Genomic DNA, 26,840 nt, shown 5'->3' on the forward strand with positions numbered 1-26,840 from the left:
TACAGCAAAATAAAAAATAAAATATACTTACATTACAAAAATGTTGCAAATAATGTAAAATTTGGTACCAGACCATTTTGGCCACCGATGGCAGTCGATAACATGAACTTGAATTCAGGAGTACCAACCGCTCAGGATTGTCAATTCATTGCATTTTCAGCACGAGAAAGGGGAAATAAAACAAATCTAACAAATTTTGTTTTTAAATCGTCTAGACCCTCAATTTTTGTGATTTGTTTGGCAACGAAATCCTGAGGAGCAATGACTGATTTTATGATAACGATGATAGCAGCTGGCAAAGCGTTAATTAAATAAGATTAATTATTTGCGGTTGTGTATGATCACGACAATATGTTTAAAAAATGTGTAACGAACTTCAATGAAAAGTAAAATATCAGTTTAATCAGCGTAAAATAAACGAATCCTGTGTAATAGTTTGTTTGGGAGTAGATTCGGTATCTATGTAAAAATAAATAAAGTTGTATGTTTAGTGCGGAACTCGCTATCACCTGCGATAAATATCGAAGAAGTCGATGGCCTTAGCCTTAGCATCGAGAGTGAAAAAGTCGGCCCTGTAAAGTGTCATTTGTAAGTTTTCCGTGTCAAATGTGTTGAATTGGTGAATTGTCGGGGGGCTGGGGGGCCGCCTAATCGCAGTCCCAATCATCACCGAGGTGTTCGTTTCGTACTTGGTGAGAATAGAGAGAGCCTCGCGACCTGAAATCGATAAGCAGTTCGCGCGGCTGGGTTCAGAAGCCCCATTCAAGGACAAGGCCAACACACACCGAGAGCGAACCGAGCGGAGAGAGCGCTCATTCGCTCGCAGGAAAGTGTACGCGACAGTGTTACCACTCCAGATCCACATTACCACAATATTCACCCCGTCGTCGGGGGAGAAGTGCATGTGCCAGACGGCAGACTGTGGGGCGTCTAGGGTGCAGCGCAAGCGCGCCCCTAATACTTAACCAAACTGCATCATCCCCGATTTCACTTTCATTGTCGACGTCGTCCTCGTGGCTGTGGCATGGTGGTGTCAGTGATTAACTAACTCTTCGTGTGATCATGCAAACCGCCACAATTGTGTTTAAATCTGAACTCAAGGAGATCCGTGTGCCTTCTGGCGGCATCGTCTCGTCGACGTCATCTCCGTCGAGCAGCATGAGACCGCCGCCTCCACCGCCTCCGAAACTTAAGACGGACAACAAACTCGAAGAACCCTCCAGTTCCATCCCTGATCTCGGTAAGTTCTGATAACTGTCGCGATGACAAACAGCACTGACCCTGACAATTATTTTTATAAAACAAGGCCGCTCTTATCTGCTGAAGGTAAATTTCATTAAATAATCATTGACCACGCCGAACTTCCCCGTATCATTGAACGCGCGAAAAACTAAGGTCAGACTCTATTTGACACAGTTTAAATCGCGGAAGTGGCTAAGGGCAATCATTTATAGATGACCACGAAGCGCGGACCTTGCTTACAATACCCTTGCCAAAATTCACCGGAAACGGGACCTTTGATTATTTCCTTACCGCGAAACTTTCACTGCTTTGTCTCTATTTGCCAATTTCACCACGTAACCGCGTTACAGATCCTCGCCAACAAACAAATCGTAAATCACCTTTCTTCATTCTTCAATCAAACGCCTAATTTCATCCAACCAATTTCACACCGATGTATAATAAGTTGCCTATCTCGCACCATCGCGCCTCATTTTCGTCACACTTTTTAACCCCTGCTTTCTCCTCCACCCCCGTCTTTACTTCCCTATGACTGTTTTTCATCGAAATTATTTTACCCCTAAACGAGGGATGTTATTCATGGGGAGTTTCGTGCACTCACGGGGCTCTCCATTGCGCGCCACCCTCTTCTTGAAAGAACCTTGAAGATCATCCAAAATTCCGACGAAACGCAGTAAAATTAAACAACAAAGCATCGACTAATGCCGCATTATTACACGAGCCCCTCGTAAATCAGCGTGGTATTCATCTTCAGGTTGTCGCATCCAAAACGCTCGTAAATCAGTTGTGAAGGACGTGGTCATAAACTAGTCGAAACTTGGTCGAATAATTGACCGGTATTTTCACGGGTGTTTATGTATTTGGATTTTCGGGAAACTGTAAAACTTGGGAAATGAAGTCACTGAGCAGTTCGGGGAACGCTGGAAACATAACGGTTCTTTGGACACGTAAATGAATGGGAAAAGGTTCGAAATTAGCGCCAAAACGTGTCGATGATTAGGTCTTTTTTTTCACTGGGCGCAAAATTTAAATTACATGACGGTAACTGTAACAAATCTATTTTTGTGCAAGTAAAGAGTGTTTGCCGCTTGCTTGTTAAAGAAAGTTTTTTAAATACAGTCGAACTTCCATAACTCGAAGTCTGAAGGGAAATCACAATTGGTTCGAATTTAAGAAAAATTATACAAATAATGAAAATTTTATTGAAGTACATAATCCGTTATTAAATTTTAGGACATATGTTTGTTCTTGCATATTTTTTTTTCATAAAAACTATTAATATACTTCAGAAGTTTTAAATAAGTACCACAATATCAGCTTTTACAAACTAATTCTGAGAAAATTTTTGAGTTATAGAAGTTTACACATCGTATGTTGGCAAAGTTTAATTCGATTTATAGAAATTTTCGAGTTATATTAGAATTAGAATTATTAGAGTATTAGAAATTTGAGTTGTGGAAGTTGGACTGTATTAAGAGTCGAGGAAGTTTTTCGGGTCGATGATCGTTGCGTTTTAGGGTAAAATCTTCCCCTATTAGCGTGTAATTAGCCGGTACCATCGGTGCGCCCACCTCTGCCGCCAAGTTGGTTCCATCGTTTGAATAGTCTGTGGTTGTATAGCATACACTTGTTGTTCTCTAAGGAGTTCCACGAGTGACTCATAAATGGGGTTACTGTCTCGCATCGATCGATCTGACACAGGGAAATCTTCCATGCAGTCAAATCCTAATAAAACTCCCTTTTTCTGGCATCCCTTTAGATAATTGAAAGTGACTGTATAACGTCCTCGAGTTCAGTGGCACCGGTGCTCGCGTCTTTAATGGGGACATGTGCTAGACTTCTCTCTTAGTTTGAAAGGTCACTTTCAGCCGACTTGTGTTGTACAGAAAGGGTGGAACATTCGACGTCAGGTCCCTGACCTTATTCGGCCTCCGCCCCGCGCTTGCATTCCGCCTCTGCATAAACGAGAGGGGGGTTGTTCGATTCTCGTCTCTCTCACCCCAACGAATGTCTGGTCGTTGTTGCACTTGTGCCAAGCGAGATAAAAAATTAACACGACGAGCACCTTGGCTCCGGTTATTTTCGGGCACGGGAATGTTACGAGGGATGAAGAGAGTGGAGGAGTGCACGACGCAACCCCAGTTCCCTCCGGCTGCGCCCGCCGCTGGGCCAAGGTTAATGGCACGAGTTCACCCCGATATGGCAACAAGGGGATCAAATTTAGAGCTCTGACACGGTCCATCCGTCAAGACGTCGCCTCTTTCTCTCACACGTGAACACGTTCAAAGAGAGAAAAGGGGAGATTTATTACGAGAAATTTTTAACACGTGACGTAACAGACAGTCGACAAGTTTAGTTTACAATTTCGGTGGTTCCGGACACCTTTGTAAACAAACAACGCCGCAAAAGAAAGCAAATAAAAACTTTTATTGGCGTTTTCTTCTTAGAAAGTTTCCAAACTTCATTTTTCCTGCTGCGGATTTTTCTAGCCAACAATTTTCAAATCCAGCACTGTGATTGGTCATTTGCCTGTCATATCAGATGATTTCTAAAATTTCTGAAGCAGCCGCAGGAAAAATGAAGTTTAGATGTGTCTCATTTTGGTTTGGGTAAATTTTAGAAGGTAACAAAGTTTTGCTTGAATTTATGTCTAACTTCTATAATTACAACATGTTATGTCTAACATCTACAGTATGTCCCCGGATTGAGTTCACAAGAGGGAAAAAAAGTTTATTTTCCATTTTACAAAAAAAAGAAAAAGGAATAACATTTTTTGCTTATTTCGAAACAGATAAATCTGCAATTAAAATTTCAAAATTATTAGTTTGTACTCTTAAAATTAATTTTTTCAATATTTTTATTTATTAAATTTTGTAATCGTATTTAAATAATAGCAGGCTGTGGATTCACAATATCAAATAGTGCGTTAAAGATTAAAGAAAAATTTACCCAATAATGTGTAAGTATTAAAAAAATTGGAAAAAAAAATGCAATTGCATCCTTAACAATAATTGAGAAAATTCGAAACAGTCTTGAAAGAATTACGGGTTAGAATTAAACTATGTGCTAAAGGTAATGGGTCAATCAAAAAGTGGAAACTGGTTCGAGTTAAGGAATGAAATTTGACATTTTTTGCAAAATTAAAAACAAAAAAGTTCTTCGTTATATTTGTTTTTTTCGATTTTAAGAACACAGCTTCATAATATTAAAGTTTTAATTAAAGATGTATTCATTTTAAATTAAGCAAAAAATATTATTCCTTTGTCATTTTTTTGTAAAATGAAAAATAACTTTTTTTTTCCTCTTGTGAACTCAATCCGGGGACATACTGTATAATTCAATTCTCCTGCAGCGGATTTTTAAAATATATTTTTTTTGTAATGCAAATTTAATTTATGTTTTTTGAAAAATCGAGATAATTAATAAACTTCAGGTATAGCATTCAAAAATGCAATAAAATAGAGGGTGTTTTATTTAAAATAAGCAAGTTGGCTGCCACTTCCGGCACAACCGGAAGTGTCACGTAAATGTGAATCTATTCATTCGATTCGTCTTATCCGCTTATTTTTGTCCTAAAATTTCAAATTCTTATCATTTGCATTTTCTGAGAAAAATGGGAAAACGTGTATATAGTAGTTAAAGGGTTAATCCGCTGCAGGAAAAATATGTAATAGCTGACGATTCCCAAATTGAGCCTATTTAACTCCCAAGTTTTTTCCGCTGGTAATGCGGCGCGTCTAGAAATAACCCCCCAAAATTCGTGCGTCGGTAAATCGCGGTCAATCCTCCCCCTCCGTGTTTGAATAGCGTCGAAATCGTCTCGAAACATCGCCGCCGCCGCCGCCCCCTAATTCTATTCCGTTATTGCTTCCTCCACCCTACCCTTACCTGTCTGGGGTGTTCGTCCCCATAGTGTTGGTATAAGAGTCGACGGCCGGTGCATAACCGTCTGGATGCCACCAGTGGGGTGTTGTCATGGAGACTACGACCCCGTCCGGCGGTTCCGACCCTTGGCGGGTTGCATCGCGTTTCGTTTTGCAATCGATAGAATAATGAGTGGCGTGTGCATGGGGTTGTTTTTCCAAGACACCCCCTTCTGCCAACCCTCAATTAAAGAAACCCGAAATCCCTTCACATCACCGCCGCCACTGTCTCTCGCCCTCAATTTTTGATTTATCCCCCGTTTTTCCTCAAATTTCGAATTGTCTCGACGTCCGACGCCATCTCTCGCATTTCGTCGAAAAGACGGCGGTTCATGCGCGGTGGCGGCGACTGCCGCCAATCGATGAAGCCTGCACTTGGCCTTCAAAAGTCGCGGGGAAGTAGCACGTGGTCGCTGAGGGTTTTCACCCCGATTTTCCCGGGAAATCCGGCCCCGACCGCCTACTATCTGATGTTTTCCTCCCCTTCTTTGATTAATTGCGTTAACGCACGGTCGCTTTACAACATTTTTCGGTTGAGAAAAACGCAGCGGAGAGTTATTTTCATACAGAAATTCGGGAAAAAACACCAACATAAACAGCTGAATTCACCGGAAAGGAAAAGAGTTGCTCGAAGCGGCTAGTTTTCGCTTTCTTCAGACGAAAATCGAAAGTGGTCATCACGAGTTTCGTTTTTTTTATTTTGGGTGGTCTTCTTTTTATGGGCGAGGCGTGGAATGTTGACTTTCTTCGGATGAGATGCGTTAAAGTGCGATGGATGCGTTCGCTCTGATAGACGAAGATTTGGAAAAAAATCAAAAAGTGGGCGGAAATCGTTAGTCGTTAAATTTGTAAAGACCAATAACATGTTGACACTGTACAGCACTGGCTAACCTGATTGATAAAATGAAAAGTTCATGTTTCTACGTTTCTAAAAATAGAAGAAATCAAGCGAATTGATGTCAAAATTTTGTACTTCTTTTAATACAGGGTGTCTCAGAAAAAAGGTTTATGGAGGCAACAATTCTGAAGCAAAATTTCGGAACAAACCGAGTTAAGACGAAAAACAGTAGCCAATCCCGATGCAAAATAGGATTTGAGAATCGGTAACTATGGACACATACTATCATTCATTGGTCAGATGAACATTACACTCTCGTTGCCTAGGATATTTTACTTCATCTCGATAATAAGCTTCCGGGATTGGTTGTTAACTTTTTATCCTTTCTCGAATACTATTAAAGTTAATCAATTTTTGTTTTGAAATTTACCATATGTATTTCTGTCGGCTCTATGGGTCATGAGTTCTGGGACACCCTGTATAAACGAATACGAAGATCAGTGGTTGTATTTCGTGATGTACCTGATGTTGTTTGGCAGCCATCCAACTATTAAATTGGGAAGATAAATTCAACCCATAGTTCCGCTCCACCATCAAAAATCGAAAGTGATAATTGTAGCTTTGTATTCGCGAAAGTAAATTAGGTTAATACGATTTGAAGAGTTCAGTTTTCACTTTCTTCTCACGAAAAAACCTAACTTTCATTAATCTCTAATTTAAACAAAAAATGCAAACATTCGAGTTCATTGTGTTCTTTGTTTACCCAAAGTTCCAGCAGCGTCTAACCTAAATTTTCCTCCGCGTTCAGATTTGGGAAACCCTTGTTTGTTCGAGCCTGTTTTTTCTCGAAATCGTTCTTGTTTTCGTTTGGTATGTGCGTCTAACGAAATGTTCGCTTGTGGAACAAGGTATCGGTGTCGTCAACCTCTGAATGGCCTATAGCGCAGTCCTATTAATTCATTATTTTTCACTGTCACTTTTATCGCGTGATACAATCGAAATTCTCCTTCTCTTTCTGACACGTTCGATGTTGGCATACGTTTCATCGCGCTACTTTCAGTAGATTACATCGGCCTAGTTTTGGAACTCGGTTCAAGAAACTCTAACCGGGTCCGAGGTAAAACTATGACGTTTAACTTTCTCATGGACACGGCGTACCTTTTATGGCATTTCCCAACGAAATCGAAACTTGGCGCTGAAGTTTTTTTCTAGAACAATTCGCAAACCCACGAAAAAGTCAATCACGTCGAAAAAATGGATTGACGGATAAATAAACAGGCAAGACCTTGAGTTGATAAGGCATATCTGGAGTGATAGCGGCAATTCTGTACGATTGTATCTGGTCGGGTCGATGACCACCAATGATCTAACCTCAGAATTGAGGTCACTGTATTTTTGTAATAAAGAATATGGAAAATGAACTGACACAAATCCCGTACACTGAACCCTTTCTCTCTCCTTTTTAACCCTTAAAATTCACATTCGGAGCGCTTGTTTACTGCTGACTTCATCGGGAACCTACTTTTGCATTGTTGCGTCAATTTTGTTTTTTTAATCCTTACATAAGCTGTAAGAATGCCGACGAAAACACAAACACCCGGTGAATCAGAGGGGGAGCTAACTGACTCATTGGGATTTTCAGGGATCGATCCACCCCCGATTTTTTAACGAGTCATCGCTCTCAGGGAAATTTATTCACAGTGAAAGTGAACTCGAAGGCGATAGAAATAGACCTCAACAATGAAAGAACTGAATTTCAATAAGAAAGAGAGAGTGAATGTATGTGAAACTTACAATTTCACATTCTAACTCCGAGTATTGTAAGCTAAAAATCACGAAAGTTGAACAGAATCATTACTACAAATTATGAACGGAGATCGAAAGTCGGGGAAACGTTCAAATTTCGACGGTTCAAGCTTTTGGAAAAACTCATGCCCAAAATGGGCTAATGTGGTACAGTTATCCTTCGATAATCCGATCAATTAAAACCGACCCTATTCGGATTATCGAAAAATTCAGTCAATTGGGACTGTAGAATTACGTAAATATGAACGTATAAATCAAATAATTAACAAAAAAACAAGCTTATTTAACTAATATTCAAAAAACGATAAAACACAGACATATTATTTAAAAAATGTAATTTATGTTTGTAAAGTTTTTTATTTTTCATAAAGACAGCTTTTTCTTGAAAACGTTGCAGTGGTTTTCTTGGTCACTACATCATCTTCGTCATTATTACACTGATTTTCGGTATCATCTAATGGTAAAAGGTTGTCGTCACCCCCAATCCAGTCCGCCAATCTTTCATTGCCAATTTTATTACGGATTCTATGAAAATTCGGACTACAAGGTACCTAATGTAACTGAAGAGGTGATTCGATGTCCTGGACGATTCGGATTAGCGAGGGATTACTGTACCATTTTCACGTGGAATGTGGGCTCAATTTTGCCAGCACGTAACCAGTAGTGAAAAGAATTCTTTTCATTCATTGCAGTTCGATTTGGCAATGGTACCTCCATCAAATCAGATCACTTTTTTACGAGCAATAAATAAAGAAAGGGTTCGTTGACTCGTCGATTTGAGTTCGCGTGTCGATCGTGCATGCCCCGCGTAATAGGGTAGGTCATAATTTCGAAATTTTCCCCGAGAAACCCCAGAAGCAAAAATCCGAAAAAAATCCCCGTGAAAGGGAAAGTCGCCTCGTGTCGATGCTCCTTTCTTGTTTGAAAAAATCCCAAGAAGAACCACCAAACTGGTACGTTGACAACAGAGAGTGCGCTGACCGGCGAAATCAGTTAGTGGGTCAGCACCAGCAAGAAGTTCTGCTGGCGCTCACCGAAACACTCTCGCTATTCAGTTGCGCGAAGTCAGCAGCGCCGCGAGAAGTTTTTCGCCAAAAATTTTTCCTTTTGTATTAAATCGTACGTTCCTTAAATTACTGCCATCAACGAGGTTGTGATTGTTGAGTTGTTGTTATTGTTATGTTTATTAAGTGAAAATGACGGTCAACGATTTTAAAGAAACTACATGTGCGACCGCCAACCACGAAGACATGGAGATGATGGAGGCGGTCATCCAACCCCCAGCTGACAGCGAAAATCTCCTGGGCCGCGTTCTCGCAGGTAAAATAGATTGACATTTAGAGTAGTGCCAAAATTACTTTCAATCAGGCCGATATAAGTAGCCGCGGGTTTTTTTTGGGGTCTTTGAATCTAAGTTTTGAGATATTACGTTGGCGACACTTTTCTTTTCTGTTTGGTGTGAGGTAACAGCGCGCTAATTGGTATTTTTCGAAAATAGTCCGTTGCACTTTTCCTGCCCTCGCATAGTCTCCCTCGTGGGGTCTCCTGATGTCCGTTCGTTTTCACTTTTTCGCCGTCATCTCCACCGTCGGTATCTAGGGCAACGGCACCCCACTCAGAGACTAGTTCATTGCCCCTCGGCCTTCCAACCATGCCTCGCTCTCTCTCTCTTCACACATTTCCGTCCTTGTCCCGAGCACTCACTTTTAATTCCACAAACAGCCCGAGGTTTAAAGATCCGTGTCAGCGAATCGAGTCTCCTCCCAGGGTGCGCTTGTAGACTCGCAAACTCCTACTTTCGCATTGGAGTTCGATCGAGGTCGCGGGCCCCTCGCCACGAGACTAGTTCGTTCACCTTTCTACGTCGACCGCTCGAATCTGGGGCAAGATGAAATTAAACTAGAGGTTGAATGCGAAAACAGCACATGTGCCTAGGTTTAACCAATCAACATTGGCTTTATCTCCCTCCCCTCGTGGAGATTTGTAACCTCGAATGTGAGTTCAACGCTCCGCGGGTAAATAGGTTACCTGAAATACCCCAAATGCTTATTAAACATTACGAAAGAGGGTGGGCGATGAAAGTGAAATTGTCATGGCAAAAATGATTCTTTCACACCGACTTTCTCTACACTTTTACTTAGATGTTCCAGTTGATAGAGAAAAAACATCACTTTCATCACTTTCGACAGCGGGGCGTCGGGGGGCTAGTTTCACTTAAACAAAAGGGAAGCCATTTCCGCCCCAAAATAAAAAAAACAGTGAACTTATGTCATCCTGTACGTCACCAACACGCCAATTTCTTGTCCCAGTTTTTGTTTTAGCACATTATCGGTCCCATTGCCCCACAAATCGCGCTTGCGTCACTTTTATCAGACCCAATTCTGGTCATCCCCCATAAAAAAAAATGTCAAATATTTATTTTTAATAATTTTGTTACTTGTTACCACCACTGTTTGAAATTGGGGCTATGACGTCACGTTCGCTCCAATTTAGCCCATCACCTATTATTTCAAGTTGCGATTAAGCGCGAATTTTGCGCTTGCGTCACTATCGTTCTCTCTTCACCCAATTCTGTGGAGGATTTTCGAATTTGGCGGTTTTTCGCACGTTTAATTTCCCTTTCATTGCAAGTCGCAAGTCCGGACTAAGGGTGCCACGTAAAAATTTGCTATAGAAATTGAAAAAAATACTAATCAAACCCTTTTACGATTTAGCCCCGGCCCTCAAATTTTCTTAATCCGGGCTTGGGACTTCGTCGTTTTGTTTGATTAGGGCTCCGATGGCAAGTGAAATATTTTTGTGTCGCTGTCACCGCCTAAGTTTCCATTACAATAAACTGACATTGGTCTATCTATAGATATTAGTCTCTCGGCGTGTCCGAGAAAGATCTCCGATTGGTTTACGTGAGGTTGGAAAGAGACGGAGCGAGCGCGTTGAGCTCAGCACCATCCGGACTGGTATTTATTTGTATAAATGTGTACGTTGTTGGCGACCTCAAAACCAAGAGGCAATGCCCTAGTCTCCACCGTGGAACGCGTTGACCTCGATAGTACTAGTATTCGCGATCTTTCTGACTACCCGCGGTGAGATTACATCGTCGACCCCGAGTCGAGGGATCAATGAACTAGTCTCGTTCTGGATACTTGATGACCTGGATTTCGTGCCATAACTCTGTACGTTGGACGCGAAACGTGAAACATTGGAGGAACGAGGCTAGCGCGGCCTGTCCCATATTGCAGTAACGTAGTCAAGGTGAATGGCCACCGTGTCACCCCGAAACGAAACATGTGCAGTTTTTTCTTCATTTTTGGGGAGGACCTGTTTGCGACGAAAAGTGAAAGTCGGAGAAAGTTGGAGTTTTCTCGTTGTAGGATTACCACTCTCACTATCGGCCCGACTGACTGCATTTCATCGCTTTCGATGCATCATGTGACATAACTCGCCCCCGATCCACGAGAGTCTGATGATGGGCTTCCTAATGACGAAACGTTTGCTAATTATGTGATTTTACTGTTTTGCAACTGCCAAATTTAACCGTGTTAGGTGTTGAAACGATTTTAGAAAAAGAGATATATTGTGAAAAAGTGAAAGCGGGACCGTTGACCACCGAAGGCTTCCTCAAAATCTTTCTTGTGGTGGCAGCGCTGGGGGTGGCTGCTCGAAGGACGACGGGTCGTTCACCGCTCGCGAGGTTATTCCAATATAGGTCATTCGCTCCTTTCGTGGGCTTATGCAACTCTAATGAGTTATTGGAAACCTTGTGGTTTCGCTCGGTCATTGGCATTCACACTCTTTACACTCCTTTTACACGAAAATTCTACAAGCCACAGCCGCCACCACCGCCAAAGTCTGCCCCCGGTGGACGAGGCGGTCGTTGACCAAACGATGAAAGTGGGACGGCACAATAGCGCCAAGGCTGAGAGAAATGTGCGTGCATAAATGGTATTTGCACAAACACGCGCTTTGGAGGCTTTTGACAGTCACTGCGATATTTTCATCCTCGATATCCACCAATGGGTTTCCAGCTGAAAATCTCATTCTCTTTTTGCCTTCGATTTGCGAGACAAGCCGCAAAATTATGGTGTAAATGGGGCCTTACAAACAGTTCAGAAAACGATCGTGTGCGGTTATGGCTTTGACTTTTTAAATCTTTTTAAATTTTTTAAAAGTTCAGACAGTAAAAATTCGAGCTTGCGAGGTAAATCAATAGTATCGAAATAGCTGTTATCAGTTTTTGACCTTCTGATAACAACCCAAACTTAAAAAAGTGTTTTTATATTATGTATCATTTATTTATTATTGTACTTATTATGTTGATTGCCTAAAGCTCGGTGTAATACAATCATAATATCGTAAATCTATTATTATTGTTATTAATATTACACCTAAGGAGGTAATTTGTTGTTATGGAACTTAGCCCACGGTGACCTTCGCCTTGCTGTTATTCGCACGTCTCAACATTTTCGGTCATTTTGATAAGCGCCGGTGATAAAAAGTTCTTGCAAGCCCACTTATGTTTCGATTTCATTTCATTTCAACATGCCCACTGCTTGAAATGTGGTAATTAGAATAGAACAAACCGATCGCCGCTCACTTGTTTCGAACATGTGAATGGCGGCCGAATATAGAAAATGGCGTCCCGTTCCAAATCAAAAACACTCTTTTTACCTAACATGATGTCAATGACGTCGGTCCCACCCTGAAATAAGTTTTAATAGTCGTCATACCGCAATCACGTGGTCACGTTTGTCCCAACGCGATATCCAGAAATAAAAAAGAGTCGTTATCTGGTTATTTCGCAAATGTTTACCGGCGAATTTTTGACAGATAACGTTTTGTGCCTTTGACACGTTTTCGGGTCAAAGCCCGAGAATATCACCCCGCGATAATCAGAGTACTTAAAATTTCGGCCGATAAAAACTAGTCCCGATGCATCCACGTGAACGCGACCATCATCGCATTCCACAGGTGCAAATCGGGCTTGATGCGCTTGTGCGTCCCGACGCCCACGACGCCAGACTAACAACCCCGGCAACCGCTCCCGATGAGCCAGTCCATCTCTGTTATCGTCCAGGGTAAGACAAAAACCCATGAAGAGGACGTCGACGGACGTCGCGGTGGTTAATCGTGCGACGATGTTCACGAAATTCCAACTTCAACCAGGTGCGAGTTTTTCTGTCATGTTGTCATTTTTTTTATTGCGATGATCTGTTGTTTTCCCGGCGCTTTCTTGATTAGTTTGTTTGTTTCGTGCTTTATCGGTCATCGACGCCTTGGATCACGACCGTGACACTGAAAATTGCTTGCCGGTTTCTAGTTGGCGTGGTAAGGGAGAGTGGCGCCATCGCGCGGCGGACGGCGGAGGCGCGAAATGAACGCCACGACCGAGAGGTGGCGCTAGCGGCTGAAATTTTTTTGGCGATTTAGAGCGGGTTTGGCGAACGGATTTCGCTTTCTCCGAAAAAAAACAATAACAAATACTTCAATTATAATAATCTTATTAATTAAATCAGCATTTTGCATATTTGGAACGAAACTAAATTCTGTAAATTCCTGAAATACGACAAGTGGGGATGATGATGAAACCGGGATTTCCCAAGAATTTGGTGTCGGTGAGGCAATGTTAATGTTAATGTTAACAAAATTGAGTCTCTGGAGTGCGTGATCAACAATTTTCATTTTGTTTGGTGCTAGGAATATCAATAAATTGCGATTTCTTTTAATCGTGCGAGATTCATTTTCATTATTAATTTCACCTCAGGTTGTTCGCTCCGTTGCTCGCTGGTTTGGGCGTTACGTCACTGGGTGACTAACCCAATGGTCCCTCGTTTCAAAGTTGCGTCAATGCAGAAAATTTCCGTGTGAAAAGTAGGAAAGTTATTGAACTCTGATCAATAGTAGCTCCGAACAGTTACAGAAAAGATGACACACTGTTTAATGCGAAATTATAAAGAGGTCAAGAGAGGTTCGTAACCGCAAATGGGGTCAAAACTCGCAATGTACTTGGAAGTGTGACTAACCTCGATTGGTCGATGCAAATATCAAAAGTATGTGGGGGCTATTAGTGATAATGACAACAACAAACTTTGTAGTAAAAATTCGGGCTGATGGCGTCGTCTTCTCCGAATTAGCTGAAAGATCGCGTTGACATAAAATAGTAAGTAGTATTCTCGAGAAACAGGCAGTAGGTTAGTGACCCGCTATGGGGGCACTGGCTCTTCTCAATTGCCACGCGCACCGCACCATTACGCAACAGACCTCTCTTTGCGCTATTTGCATGAAATGTGTTGGCGTGCACACGGAGAGTCGGTGATGGTCATTGCACCATCTCCATCTTCGATTGTGGCGTCGCGACGCCCCTTCGACAAAAATCAACGACTTGCAGCGAGTTCATCGTTCGCGAGGTCGTTGCATCCATGACATAGACACACACACATACATACAACACACAATGGCGGAGCAGATCGCGCCAGATTGCCACTGGAGGTAAACCTAACGGTGCAAGAGTTCGATGGACGCACGACGCAAATGGCAAGTGCATTTACCCCTTGCAGATGCTTGGATAGTGGTCGTGGAGGCGATACACTATCCAGAGAAACAAAAAGGAAATTCGCCGGAAGCGGCCGCTGATCTGCTTCTTCGGAAGATGCGCAGGGGTTGCTGAACTGCGGTGCAATGAACGGTTGTAAATGCAACGATGATTCAACGTTTCACTACGACTCGTGAATGGAATTAATTCGGGGCAATTACTACCGGCGCGGGGCGGGGGCGGCCTTCCCAAATGGGACACGGGGCAGAATTGACACGCGGGGGCGGCTGAACTGACACTTTTATTCGGATTGGGGAAGTTCTAATGCCTCCGAAGGGACACATCGCGACTTCACATGCCAGCCAATTGCCCATGGAAGCGGAAACTGTTCTTTAAGCACAAGACAATTTAGGACAAAACGCTCATAATTACATAAATAGTTGAAGGGATTAGAAAAGGTGTCAATTTGGAAGAAAAAAATTGGCCATGTCGCCGCACTATTGTGGAAATAGATTTAAGTCAGTTATTAAGGGCAATTTGGGGCAAGTTGTAAACCGCCACAAAGGGGGAATATGGCCCGCCATAATCGTTAAACCATGAAGAGCAAAGGGCCTGTTTGTCCCTGAAATGGTCGTTTCCTTTGGAAGGCGATGATGACGGTTGTTAAAGCGCGAAATTGTGTTAGTTCCGGGGTGGTTTTCGCAGAGGGTGGTGTGTCGTCACGGTGGTCAGTCACCTTGCTCCTACGATATGTAAATCGTCAATCTCAAGGCGGTTGGGTGTCGATTGGTCTTTGTGGGCGCACAAAGAAGCCGTCGTCCAGTTCAATGTCAGTCGGTGGCGCTTTTTTTCCTGGGTCGCCGACTGACCGTGGCCCGAGATGATGACGAAAGAAGTGCTGCTTTGTGGGCCAGCGTCTATTTTGTTGTTGGTTCGATGAGCGAAAAATTTTTCCGAGCATGACGAAGACTGCTAAGCAGAACAACTCACTTTTCTGATTGCCATGTTTCTGTACCAGTGGGGTAAGTGACTCTGGATGACCTCGGAGAGACGCGAATATTCTCGAACAAAGTCGCGAACGTGTTTCGCGCTATAGGTCACTGGCCCGAAGCAACCTCTTGAGGAAAAAGAAGAAGAGCGATCATCTCATTGTTCTTATTCGGTGGTCAATTCACAAACCGCCTATTTCGATATTCTTCCGTCGTATCCTCGAACTCTTTGAATTTATATTCGTGGTTTATACGAGGTTATTAGCACCTATAGAACCTTGAACGCACGATTCAAAACATTTTGGTCATTTTCGACTCTGCCAAGGTTAGGCACACAGGAAAGACCATCAGCCAAGATCACTGTTCGATGCACCCTGAAGTAGTTTAGTGACCTTCCCCACTCGACGGTCACATTCTTCACGTTGATGGCCATCGCAAATAATTACTGCCGCGTCCACCAATAAAACCATTTAACCCTTTTTACGCACGGACCCTTTCCATCCTCTGCTCAAGAAAACTTCACTTTCACCATCGTAAAATCATAAACCGACCCTTCAATTATTGACCATCATTGAGCGGCACTTTTGACCACTTCCAAAAACTTGCCATAAACACATTCATCATCGATTTGCACGTCACGTCAAAATGTTTTGCAATTTAAATAACATTGGGCCAGAATTTTAAGTTCCAAGAATGGAAATATGAATAAAGAATCTCACATTCGTCGATTTGGAAGTGACGTTCGCGTTTCCGTTCGACAGGGTGGAGGAACTGGACAGACTAGGGATTTGAATTTTTAATCTAAGATCATTAATATCAGTTGGGGCTTTAACAACACCACGTCATAGTACTTATTTCCGGCATTTTCTGACACGTGTGTACAAAATGGCGCTGTTATTTGGATTTCATTATCAGTGTTGCAAGAGCACGCTCCAGTTGAAAAAGTATAAAAAAGAGTTTTTCTTGATTTATGTCAGTGCGCTTATATTAATATTAATAAGATTCACTTTTAATTGCGTTTTTGCAAAGTTGCGCTCTGGTGGCGGCGCGCGAATACTGAGAATAAAAAGTGGAGTGAAAGGGGGTTAATTCAAATATGAAGACTTTTGCCACCTGAACCGATTAAATTGTAGGCGTAGCAACTCGAAGCTGCTGCGGTCGTGCCTTCAACTGTAAAGCTATAAATCCCTGCGATTAAGCAATCCTTGTCGTAAATCCCACAATAAAGAGATTAGCTTTTTAACGATGTTTGTGGCTCGCTGCTGGGGTGTCTTACATAAGTTTCCACGGCGCGAATTTTTGAAATAAAATGTGATTGTTCGGCAAATAATTTCGCTCGATGGGCTTTTTTCGTTGTTTGTTTCGTCCGCTCTGATTCAGTCGTTCTTTTTTGCGTCGTTTCGTTTTCGGTCATCCCGAAATCGCGTCCGAGTCCAAGTGAAAGGATTCCTCATCTGTCGTTTTCGATGAAGGCGCGCGCTCACTCACTCTCGCGCGATCTACGTAGGCAATGATCGTCGTTCTGATGTTTTGTGCGCGGCCTTGGCCGCAGAGCTGCACGCTTGTCTGGGTAATTCAGTCAAGGTTCAGGCCGTTGAACTTCCTTCCTCGACCGTGAGTGAACCCCACCACCACGAGAAGGTGGTCCTTTTCCCCGAGCCTCGTCCAATCAGCGTTGAGCGGCTGGCTCGCGATTGGTCCGCGTCGGCATTGTTGTCAGTGACCTCCAACTTCAAAATGCGATGAACCCGCAAGTTCGCGGCGCGCTGAAACGTCCGTTTCTTAGCCTGGTACATTTACGGCGACCAGATGGTCGAGAATCGCCCGGCGCCCTTCAGGTAGTACGGACGATATTTACTATACGCTACAGTCGGCGGAGTCCAGTCGGTACCGGGACTTTCACTCTCACCAGTTCTTAGGCAGCTCTTGCAGCCGATGCACCTTCGCAAGTGCGTGCGGGTTCTTTGAAGTTTGTTAATGTGAGTGTTGTGCTGTGCTGAAATGATTTTATCTGCGGAGACGCAATTGCCGGAATCCACCACGGATAATTTAACGACGATGAGGGAGCCGGTCCTCAATTTAGGTACTTGAAACTCTTGACTTTGATTGTTTAATACGTGCCCAGAGACACCTTTCACGCCTCCGTTGCATAACAGCGATGTCGCTGATGCGTTGCCTACTTTCACCTTTCTCTCGCGCCCGTTTTTACGTAACGCGTCGAGAGAGAAAGTACTCGCTTTCTTCCACTTTTTTCACCACTTGTTTCTTTGCAGAATTCGATGGGACGACGGTGCTGTGTCGCGTGTGCGGCGACAAGGCTTCAGGTTTCCACTACGGAGTCCATTCCTGCGAAGGATGCAAGGTAGGAAATGAACCCAATTTGCAGATCTCGGTGTAACAATTCCGACTCTCCTTGATGAGACCTCGCGTTCTTTGTTTTCCGCGGCGTGCCTACCTGGCTTTTTGTGGCGCAAAAAGAAGGTTGAAGGTCGGTTGTTGTAATGTCAATGTCCGGTGCACGCGCATTCTTGGATCGTTATAAGCGCTGCGGGCGCGGGGACAGGGAGCTCCAAGTGGGCGAGATCGTCCTTCGCCCCGAAATTCACAAAGTTACCCCACCTTTCAGTACAATTCCAACACTTCTTCCGGAGGTTTGATGAACCCACCGTGACAGTTCAAGGTTGAGAGGTTTTTTCAACCCGATCAACACCTGCGCTCTTACTTTCTTCAGCTATTGGCGAAAAAACGCGCTTCCGCGACCCAAAGGGCAGATGGTCGACCCTTCTTTTTTGTTCCTTGTTACCTGAGATTTGCCACGCATTTTTTTTGTGTATAAAAACCCTTTCAAGTTGGGGTGGATGGGGTAACATTTGGCAAGCGCAGCATTTTTTTCTTGTTTGTCCAAACGCCAGGTCGCACCGGTGAATGACCGGCGTCTTTGAAAAGTACGACGTGGCGCACTCTCGCGGAATTAGAGTTCGGTAACGGTACTTCTGATTTCGCACAAGTCGAAGGTACTTGGCCGCCGACGATCTAAGCTTTTTGGGTCGTTACCATTGATCTTGAGGCTTCACAGAAGCGATGGTTATTTATAACGTTCGGAATAATTTATGCGAAGTTGACGTCACCGCTGATCGATGAAGAATTGTTGAGGCAAGCTCGAAATAACTCGGAAACGTTCTAGAATCTCTTCAAAACACGGTCAGGTTGGCTAAACTGGACCACTTTCAAAATTTCGGTTTTCAAATTTGCATTAAAGGCGCAGGGCGGGATTAGATGGAATTTTCCTGGAATCGCTTTGACCTCCGATTGTGGAGTCTTTGTCCGCTCGTGAAGAGAGTGTCTCATCTTTCGCCTTTTATCTGCCAGTCATGGCCTCCCAACTTTTCCGCTATTATCGAAGCAAAACACAATTAAAACAATAATAAACTTTCATGAGCGAAGAATAAACAATAACAAATGTGTTTCTCATTTTCCGTCCGAGTTGTCTTGTTTGTTGAAAAGTTAGTTAAAAACAAACCATCGAAATGAGGTCGCCGCTGAGGTAAACGCTCTAACGTTCTCTTTCTCTCTTTTGGCAAAAATCGGGGTTATGTTGGTCGTTCGTCCTAAATAGTGAACTCTTGCATCCATAATGTCATACGTAACAACATTTCGGGGGCATTGAACTCGCCGCCCCACCGACGCATGCGCCAAAACGTCACCGTTATCGCGCGCTCGCCGGCGCTGATGCAACTTCCCTCTTCTGCCCCCCGCTAATTGTTGTAAAGTACGACAACCTAGATTTGCGAACGTTGACCTGATAGGTTGATCTGGAAGAGATGCAATTGTAACGGGGGCGGTTACGCGAGCGATTTTGGTAGGGAATCCAACAAAGCCAACGAATTTTCTTGATGGGGAATTTTTTTTAACCGACTTTCGAGTTCACTGCACGCGACTGACCTTATATCGTGGGTGATGACTGATTTTTAATGGCGGGTTGGAGTCACTGACCACTACAATATTTTTCGACCTGAGCTGGGCGGAATAAGGTTATCGCGCAGATAAAGCCCCGCCGGAAGCGCCCGATGCGGTCATTAAGGCAGGGAAACGACACTTGGGTTTTCGGGGCAATTAGCCACCGCAGAACCGGCGCATCCACCATTTTTAACGAGAGGCTAAAAAGGACACCGCGCGTCTAGCAGGCTGGGTATTGTTGCTCAAAGCCATCTTTTCGGAACAACGAAGAAAATTTGATGATTCATATAGGGGAGACGGGTAAAAATTATAAAATGACGACCCCTCTGGTTTTTTAAACCTTGCATGTTGTAAATTTATGGATTATGTTCTTTGTTTTTATTGCTCTTGGGGTAACACAATCGATTAGAATGTATTTTTAGTTGAAAAAAATATTTATTTAATGTACAAGAGAAAAATATATTCACTTGCAATTTCTGTTAAAAACTTCTTCAATCAGAAAACCTTTTCGTTTTTACAAAAAAAAAAGTAATTTTTTAATGTTTATTTATGTCTTTAATAAGAGTTTCTATTTTGTTATTTTACTTCGTGTTATTTAAGTTTATTTTGTTTTTATTTTAATGCTTAAATATATTCACTTTTGCTTAACTTGCAAAACTTTTTGAACATAACACATCTTTACAATGGAAAGGAATAATTTACCCCAAACTAGGGATCATTTTACCTCCATCGACATGGAAATTTCGTATGCATTTTAGCATAGATTTAGAGTTTTGTAGCTATGGTGCTAAAGAACTTAGAGGGATCATAATACCCCAGTCTCCCCTGCCTACAGTCGCTAGCAAAAAGTTTAGGTTTGGACCCAACAAAGCCTTTAAATTTGTCGGCTCATGCACGATTTCCTTTACTCTCGTCTTCAGCAAAAGTCTAGAAGTTGGTGCGCTTGCATGCAAAAAGTCATTGTTGCATTTTTGCGGTATGACCGTGTCGCGAGGTGATTGTCCTTTTGGGTCGATTCCTCCGTCAATATATGATGGGTTCGTGGCCGGCAGTTCGTTGACTTCAAATTGTAACGTTACATGTTGTTGAGGTAGCGCATGAAGCGGGCCGTCCCCGCAGTGACGTAACAGTGATAGTGTGTGACGTCAGCGAATATTCTCGAAAGCCTTATTTGGGCCACGCTGTATGTCGGGTTCAACGCACGTGAGGAGTGTTTGAAAGGGGTAGTTTTCGGAATTTGAGAAGTATCGGTGAGGGCAGCGACACCGAATGACGAAAGATGTTAAAATGTCTTTGTCTTGCTCGTATTCCTCAGCGTGGTCGGGAAAGAGAGCGCTTACTCTCACTTTCACGTGAACTGGCCTCGCGAACATACTTCGGCGGGTGAACGGCCGGCAACTGGGTCAACTGGTTAAGTGTGACGAACTCTCGGGCTTCGGGCTCAGTGCTCTGTTGAATTTCGCGTTGCGTGGACGTCGCACGTAACATGTTGTTTTGACGATGGCTGTGTTGAATTGTTACACTGAAGCGTCGCCTGTGATTACCGATAAGACGCCGCGTACTGTGACTGAGATTAAAACCACCCCATCTTCGCAGGGCTTCTTCCGCCGCAGCATCCAGCAGAAGATCCAATACAGGCCGTGCACGAAGAACCAACAGTGCTCGATCCTCAGAATCAACAGGAACCGCTGTCAGTATTGCAGATTGAAGAAGTGCATCGCCGTCGGGATGAGCCGTGACGGTGAGTGTCCCCATAACTGTCTCTCTTGGTATATAGGTCATCCAGGTCTCGGGGTGAACGACCCGCGAATTTATAACCGCGCGAGCGCCACGAGAAAGTTCACAGCTCCGCTGCTGCAGAAGGTGAACGACCTGTCCGCCTTCTTCAGCAGCGGCCTTGGCGGACTTTTTCGAGATTTTTTTTTCGAAAGTTGGCCGATATCGCAACGTTTCTTGCACAATCGTCAGGGCTATCCACATCCGAGCTTTAACACTTTTACTCCATTCAACCACGAAACGGACACCGTTGCGAAATACAACCGCTCGAAAGTTCGGAAAAAAAAAACAAACTCACAAACCGTGGATGTCGTGCTGTTTTGGAGTTATTCTTCCTATGACGTGTGCAATAGAAAGTACGCGATTTCGTAAGAATTAATTGAAATTGCTAATGCTTTTTGCTGGGAGAAATTTATTTGCGGAGAGTGGTCGCAATCGCGAGAACGTTGACTTCGGGAAAAAGTCTCCGTGGACTAGTTTTTACCCAAAGAAAACTTAGAAACATCCACACCGAAAACGAAACCGGGGGCGAACAATTATCACATTCAAACCACTTGCTGTACATAAAAACACCATTTAAGGGGCACAACTGCTGTGACCGCCTAAAAAAAAGTAATTTTTGGGATTTTTTTTAAATAAAACTGCTGCATTTTTATATAAATAAGGAAGAAAAGTTGAAATTTCAGATAAAAATATTTAATTCTGCCCTAGTTATTAAGTACCTCCCAACCCACTAGCCTTCACCATGGTTGAAATAAAAAAAATACCTGATGAACCTTGATAGTGGAGAAATTTTGAAATTTGACAAATTGGCGGATTTTTAAAAAAAAATGTCGAAGTTCGCTCGTCGCTTTGACCCGCCAAAATTACATTTTTTATGCGATGGAAAAATTGGAGGTTCATCGTACAGAACAAGATAAACAAAATAAAACAAAAAAAATTCAAGACGATCGGACGATTTGTCTTACAACTGCAGCAATTTTGAAAAATGTAGTTTCGAGAAAAACGCGTTTAAAGATAACTTTATTATAGTTAATAGCTGTAATAGTTTATTCTACTAATAGCTATAAGTCAAAAACTATTTAAAATATTTATTTGAAATTTTTGTATGTTATTTTTAAATGTATAGACTATCGAAATATGCAAAAAAAAACAACGATTTTTTCCAAATTTCACAGTGGTTGTGTCCCTTAAAAATGATGATCACATTGAAACCACTTTTTGTAATTTTTTTCAAAACTGGTCAATTATGTTAGTTTTTTAATTTTCCAATGAAACAATAAAGAACGAGCACAAATATTATGAATGGATCGATTGTTACAAACAAGACCTAATTAGAAATTACATAATTTATAATTTTTTTACTTCAATAGATAACATCAAAATTTTAAAATAGACTGATAAACATGTTTGTGCCGCTACTATCTATAAAATTGTTTCGGAACTGACATACGAGACATGTCAACAATAACACGTTGAAGTTTTAACGAGCAGAGCTTACCAAGATATAAAAAAAAATCCAAAAAAAAAAATTTTTTTTTCCTCACTTGTAAAAACGCGTGATGAACTGCCGACTTTCAAGGAAGTCTAATATTTGTTTTGTTAATGAGTATAATGAGACTTGGAACTCTTAATCGGAGAAGCGTTCAAGGCGGAAGAGTCATATAATACCTCTTAGTCACCCAATGAATCACATTGTTATCACCTGCGATAAAGCGTGTTACCTACTTCTAGTTGTAATCCTTGATACGCAAATGGTGATTAATTACCAAACCTGGGGGCGGCAAACGTTCCGTGTCCGCTATCGCCGCCTGTCGTTGCCCCTGGCAACTTCAGGTCGTTCGCCCTCCCCCGTTATCATTTCCGTTGATAAAACTCCGAACTTGCATCAATATATGCAACCAAAAATACCGTTTCGTTGTTTTCCGTATTTTTTTGTTGTAACTGGGTATCGGGTGGTGTCGCCCTCTGGCCGGGGCGCCGTGAACTCTCCGTCGACGTCGTCGCCGACCTTGACTCTGCGACGCCCGCGCATAAACGACGTGCGCCACAATTTCGCGACGCGCTCAAGTTCAAGGGTGATGGAGGGGAACACCGTTTCGGAGCGAGTGGGGGACGACAACGTCGAGAGGGGAGTGGGAGCCGTGGGTGCCGCACTACGCCTGGCATTCGTTCGCGCCACTATAACGTCGTAGTATCATAGCACCAGCAGTCCGAAAGACGTGTCTTGTACGTGGAAATTAGACCATCGCTGGTAGTGTTGGGAATGCCTGCTCGCGCGACACGCAGCCCGACGACGACGCTCTTTCAACGTGGTAGTGCACATGTGATGAGTGATCAAAGGTGCAAGATGGGCGAGGAGTTGCCCATCCTGAAGGGCATCCTCAACGGGGTGGTCGACTACCACAATGCACGTATGTTGAGTTGTTTTTTTTGGGTCGTTTGTATTTTTTCGTGTCAACACTTTCTTTGACCTACAACACTTTCATCCTCGTGAAAGCAAATTTCTCTCTCGCGCGGCACTTTCTCCGGGGTAACGGCCGACAGATGTGGAGCAGATGGCACGCGTCTAGGCACCTGGATATTACGCATTACCCGCCCATATCGAGGGTGCGTTGACGCTCTTTTATAACGGATTTTTTTTTGCAGCTGTGAGATTCGGACGCGTCCCCAAGAGGGAGAAGGCGCGCATTTTGGCGGCGATGCAACAGAGTTCCAACTCGCGAACTCTGGAGAAGGCCGTCGCCGCAGAGCTAGAAGATGAACAGCGACTCCTGGCGACTGTGGTCAGGGCGCATATTGACACCTGCGACTTCACGCGGGAGAAAGTCGAGCCGATGCTGACTCGCGCTCGAGAACAACCCTCCTACACGGCGTGTCCTCCGACTCTGGTGAGTGTCCTTTCATCGCCAGACTTGACGGCCTTGCACGCAGAGGACAAGCGGAAGCGTCCAAGGCTCGTCTCTCTCCCTTTCGATTTTAACGGCTTTTGTTGTTGCAGGCATGTCCGTTGAACCCGAATCCTCAACCTCTGACGGGGCAACAAGAGCTCCTGCAGGACTTTTCGAAGAGGTTCTCACCGGCCATTCGCGGCGTGGTGGAATTTGCCAAACGCATCCCTGGATTCTCGCTCTTGGCCCAAGACGACCAGGTTACGCTGTTGAAGGCCGGCGTCTTCGAAGTGCTGCTGGTGCGGCTCGCGTGCATGTTTGACACTCAAACTTCGAGTATGATTTGTTTGAATGGACAAGTGTTAAAACGTGACTCTATTCATAATAGTTCGAATGCACGGTTTTTGATGGACTCGATGTTCGATTTCGCTGAAAGAATGAACGCGTTGAGATTATCGGACGCTGAGATCGGACTTTTCTGTTCTGTTGTCGTAATCGCGCCGGATAGACCCGGGTTGAGGAACACGGAACTCATCGAGAAGATGCAAAACAAGTTGAAGACGGCGCTGCAGATGGTGGTGAACCAGAACCATCACGGACAGACGCACATTTTGGACGAACTGATGAAGAAAGTGCCAGATCTCCGCACTTTGAACACGCTCCATTCGGAGAAGTTGTTGGCGTTCAAGATGACCGAACAGCAGCAGATGATGCAACAGCAGCAGCAATTGTGGGGTTCGCCTTTGGAAGAGGAGAGCAATAGCAAGAGTCCGACGGCGTCGTCGTGGTCCTCATCGTCCGACGTCACGATGGACGAAGCAAAGAGTCCTCTTGGTTCGGTTTCGAGCACGGAATCCATGTGCTCGTCAGAAATCACGTCGTTGAACGACTACCACCAGATGAACGGGCACCACGTCAGTTCCAACGTGACCAACGCCCCTCTTTTGGCCGCCACTTTGGCCGGAGGAATTTGCCCCCATCGTCACCGAGCTAATTCTGGCTCGACTTCTTCTGGAGACGACGAGCTAGCCGCTACATCACATTTAATCCACAACGGCCTGACGATAACACCCGTGGCGAGGCCCCCCAGGTTCCGAAAACTAGATTCGCCCAGTGACTCTGGGATAGAATCGGGGACTGAAAAAGTTGACAAACACAGCGCACCAACGTCGTTATGTTCGAGCCCCAGGTCCTCCATGGAAGACCACCATATAGTGGAAGAAATGCCGGTGTTGAAGAGGGTGCTCCAAGCGCCGCCTCTTTACGACACCAATCTCCTCATGGACGAAGCCTACAAACCCCACAAAAAATTCCGGGCATTGCGCAATAAAGACTCCGCCGAAGCCGAACCGGTCGTGGTGATGTCGCCACAACCCCAACAGCAATCTTCACTGTCGAGCACCCACTCGACGTTAGCCAAATCTCTGATGGAAGGCCCCAGAATGACGGCAGAACAGATGAAAAGAACGGATATCATCCACAATTACATAATGCGCGATGAACATCATCCGGTGGGGACGGCGTCACCGTTAGTGACGGCGACGCCGACGTCGTGTCCTTACAAAGCGAACAACGCGTCGTTGTTGCAACCCGCGTGGGCGACCAGCGTCATCACGACGACGGGCCGCCACCAGCAGCAGCAGCAACAACAAGAGTACAACCGGATGTACCTGCAATCCCCGCATTCGACGTCACCGGCGCCGCCTCCCGGCTCGCCGTTGAAAATCGTCGAGTTGCAAGTAGACATCGCGGACTCGCAGCAGCCCCTTAACCTGTCCAAAAAGTCGCCGTCCCCGTCGCCGAGACCGATGAAAGTCGTCACGTTGGAGGTCTAAGATGCAAAAGAAGAGACCGACCGAGTTTAGTACAAAGTGGAGTGCGCGCCCTCGGGTGAGGACTGTAAGCCACCTGAAAGTGTCGGAGGTGCCACTGATCGATGTATTACAAACCAAATAATTTATAATCGATGCACATTAGCTATATCTATATCTCTGTCTCTGTATAACCGATGTGTTGATGTGTGAACAGTTTTATGTTGTAGTAGTTTAGGACAGATTCTCATGTAAAGTTACTTCCGCCATTGCCGCGACGGCGAGCGATTTGTACATAGTGGACCAACTCTCGGGCGAGGCGTCGCGGCGCTCTTTCTATCATAAGTAGATAAGATTTCAGATTTAAACAATCACTAATTTAATGGCTACATTGTAAATGAATATTTATGATTAAAACTGATAGTTGAGAGAAACTGGCATCAGCACCAATCCTACGATAGATTTATAATAGTTAACAATATCATTAAAGAAAACCCTAGTAATATCTATTATATGTATATGTGATAATTTTCTTGGTAGATTATAACTGTGCATAAGTTTCGTGTTATGTATCTCAATTTGTAAAGAGACTCGTTATTTTGTAATCGTTTCACGACCATCATCTTCACCACCATCATGCGTGTTGTAGTATCACCGCCATTCGCATCATCAGTCGACGGCAGAGTCTCGGAGTTCGAGACTGAAGAAGATGACGACGTTTCGTTTCGTACTAATCTAAAACTTTCACAATACGTCGTTTCTTCCGCGCAAAGTCTCCGAAGGCTCTCATTTTGGACAAGTTAGTTCTGCCCTCAACCGCGACCTCTCAATGTTCGTTGTGTGTAATTTTGTAAAATGGTAGCTTGTTGAGGCCGAATAAACCATGTCTTGGTGATATTATACACTCGTTTCAATACCTCCCTTCCCTTTGACTTGTTTTCCAATTTATCATCGTCTAATAAAAGCTAAATATGACGATAATGTGTTTAAACAATTCGACAACCTTGGCCTTGGTTTCATGTACTTGACGCGTGTGCCGTCTGTTCGAGTACACGTTGAAAATGGGAAAAAACGAGCA

General features: G+C 43.8%; 1 protein-coding gene across 5 annotated transcripts; it reads left to right on the forward strand.

Moving 5' to 3' along the window:
* The first annotated feature begins 965 nt into the window (after nucleotides 1-965).
* Eip75B (Ecdysone-induced protein 75B) lies at nucleotides 966-26,402 on the forward strand. Of its 5 annotated transcripts, none has more exons than XM_088046727.1 (5): nucleotides 966-1,240; nucleotides 17,601-17,689; nucleotides 20,881-21,025; nucleotides 23,710-23,951; nucleotides 24,062-25,786. In XM_088046727.1, the coding sequence occupies exons 1-5, from the start codon at nucleotides 1,063-1,065 to the stop codon at nucleotides 25,784-25,786; spliced, it is 2,379 nt and encodes a 792-aa protein (XP_087902853.1). In that variant the 5' UTR covers nucleotides 966-1,062. The 5 variants fall into 5 exon arrangements, with proteins under 5 accessions (XP_087902853.1, XP_087902854.1, XP_087902856.1 ...); XM_088046728.1 differs by lacking the exon at nucleotides 966-1,240 and adding an exon at nucleotides 8,949-9,129; XM_088046730.1 differs by lacking the exon at nucleotides 966-1,240 and adding an exon at nucleotides 12,879-12,972.
* The last annotated feature ends 438 nt before the right edge of the window (nucleotides 26,403-26,840 follow it).

Source organism: Gnatocerus cornutus, chromosome 9 (assembly GCF_029298725.1).
Source record: "Gnatocerus cornutus isolate USDA-ARS CGAHR chromosome 9, icGnaCorn1.1, whole genome shotgun sequence".
In the NCBI taxonomy this organism is placed as follows: Eukaryota; Metazoa; Arthropoda; class Insecta; order Coleoptera; family Tenebrionidae; genus Gnatocerus; species Gnatocerus cornutus.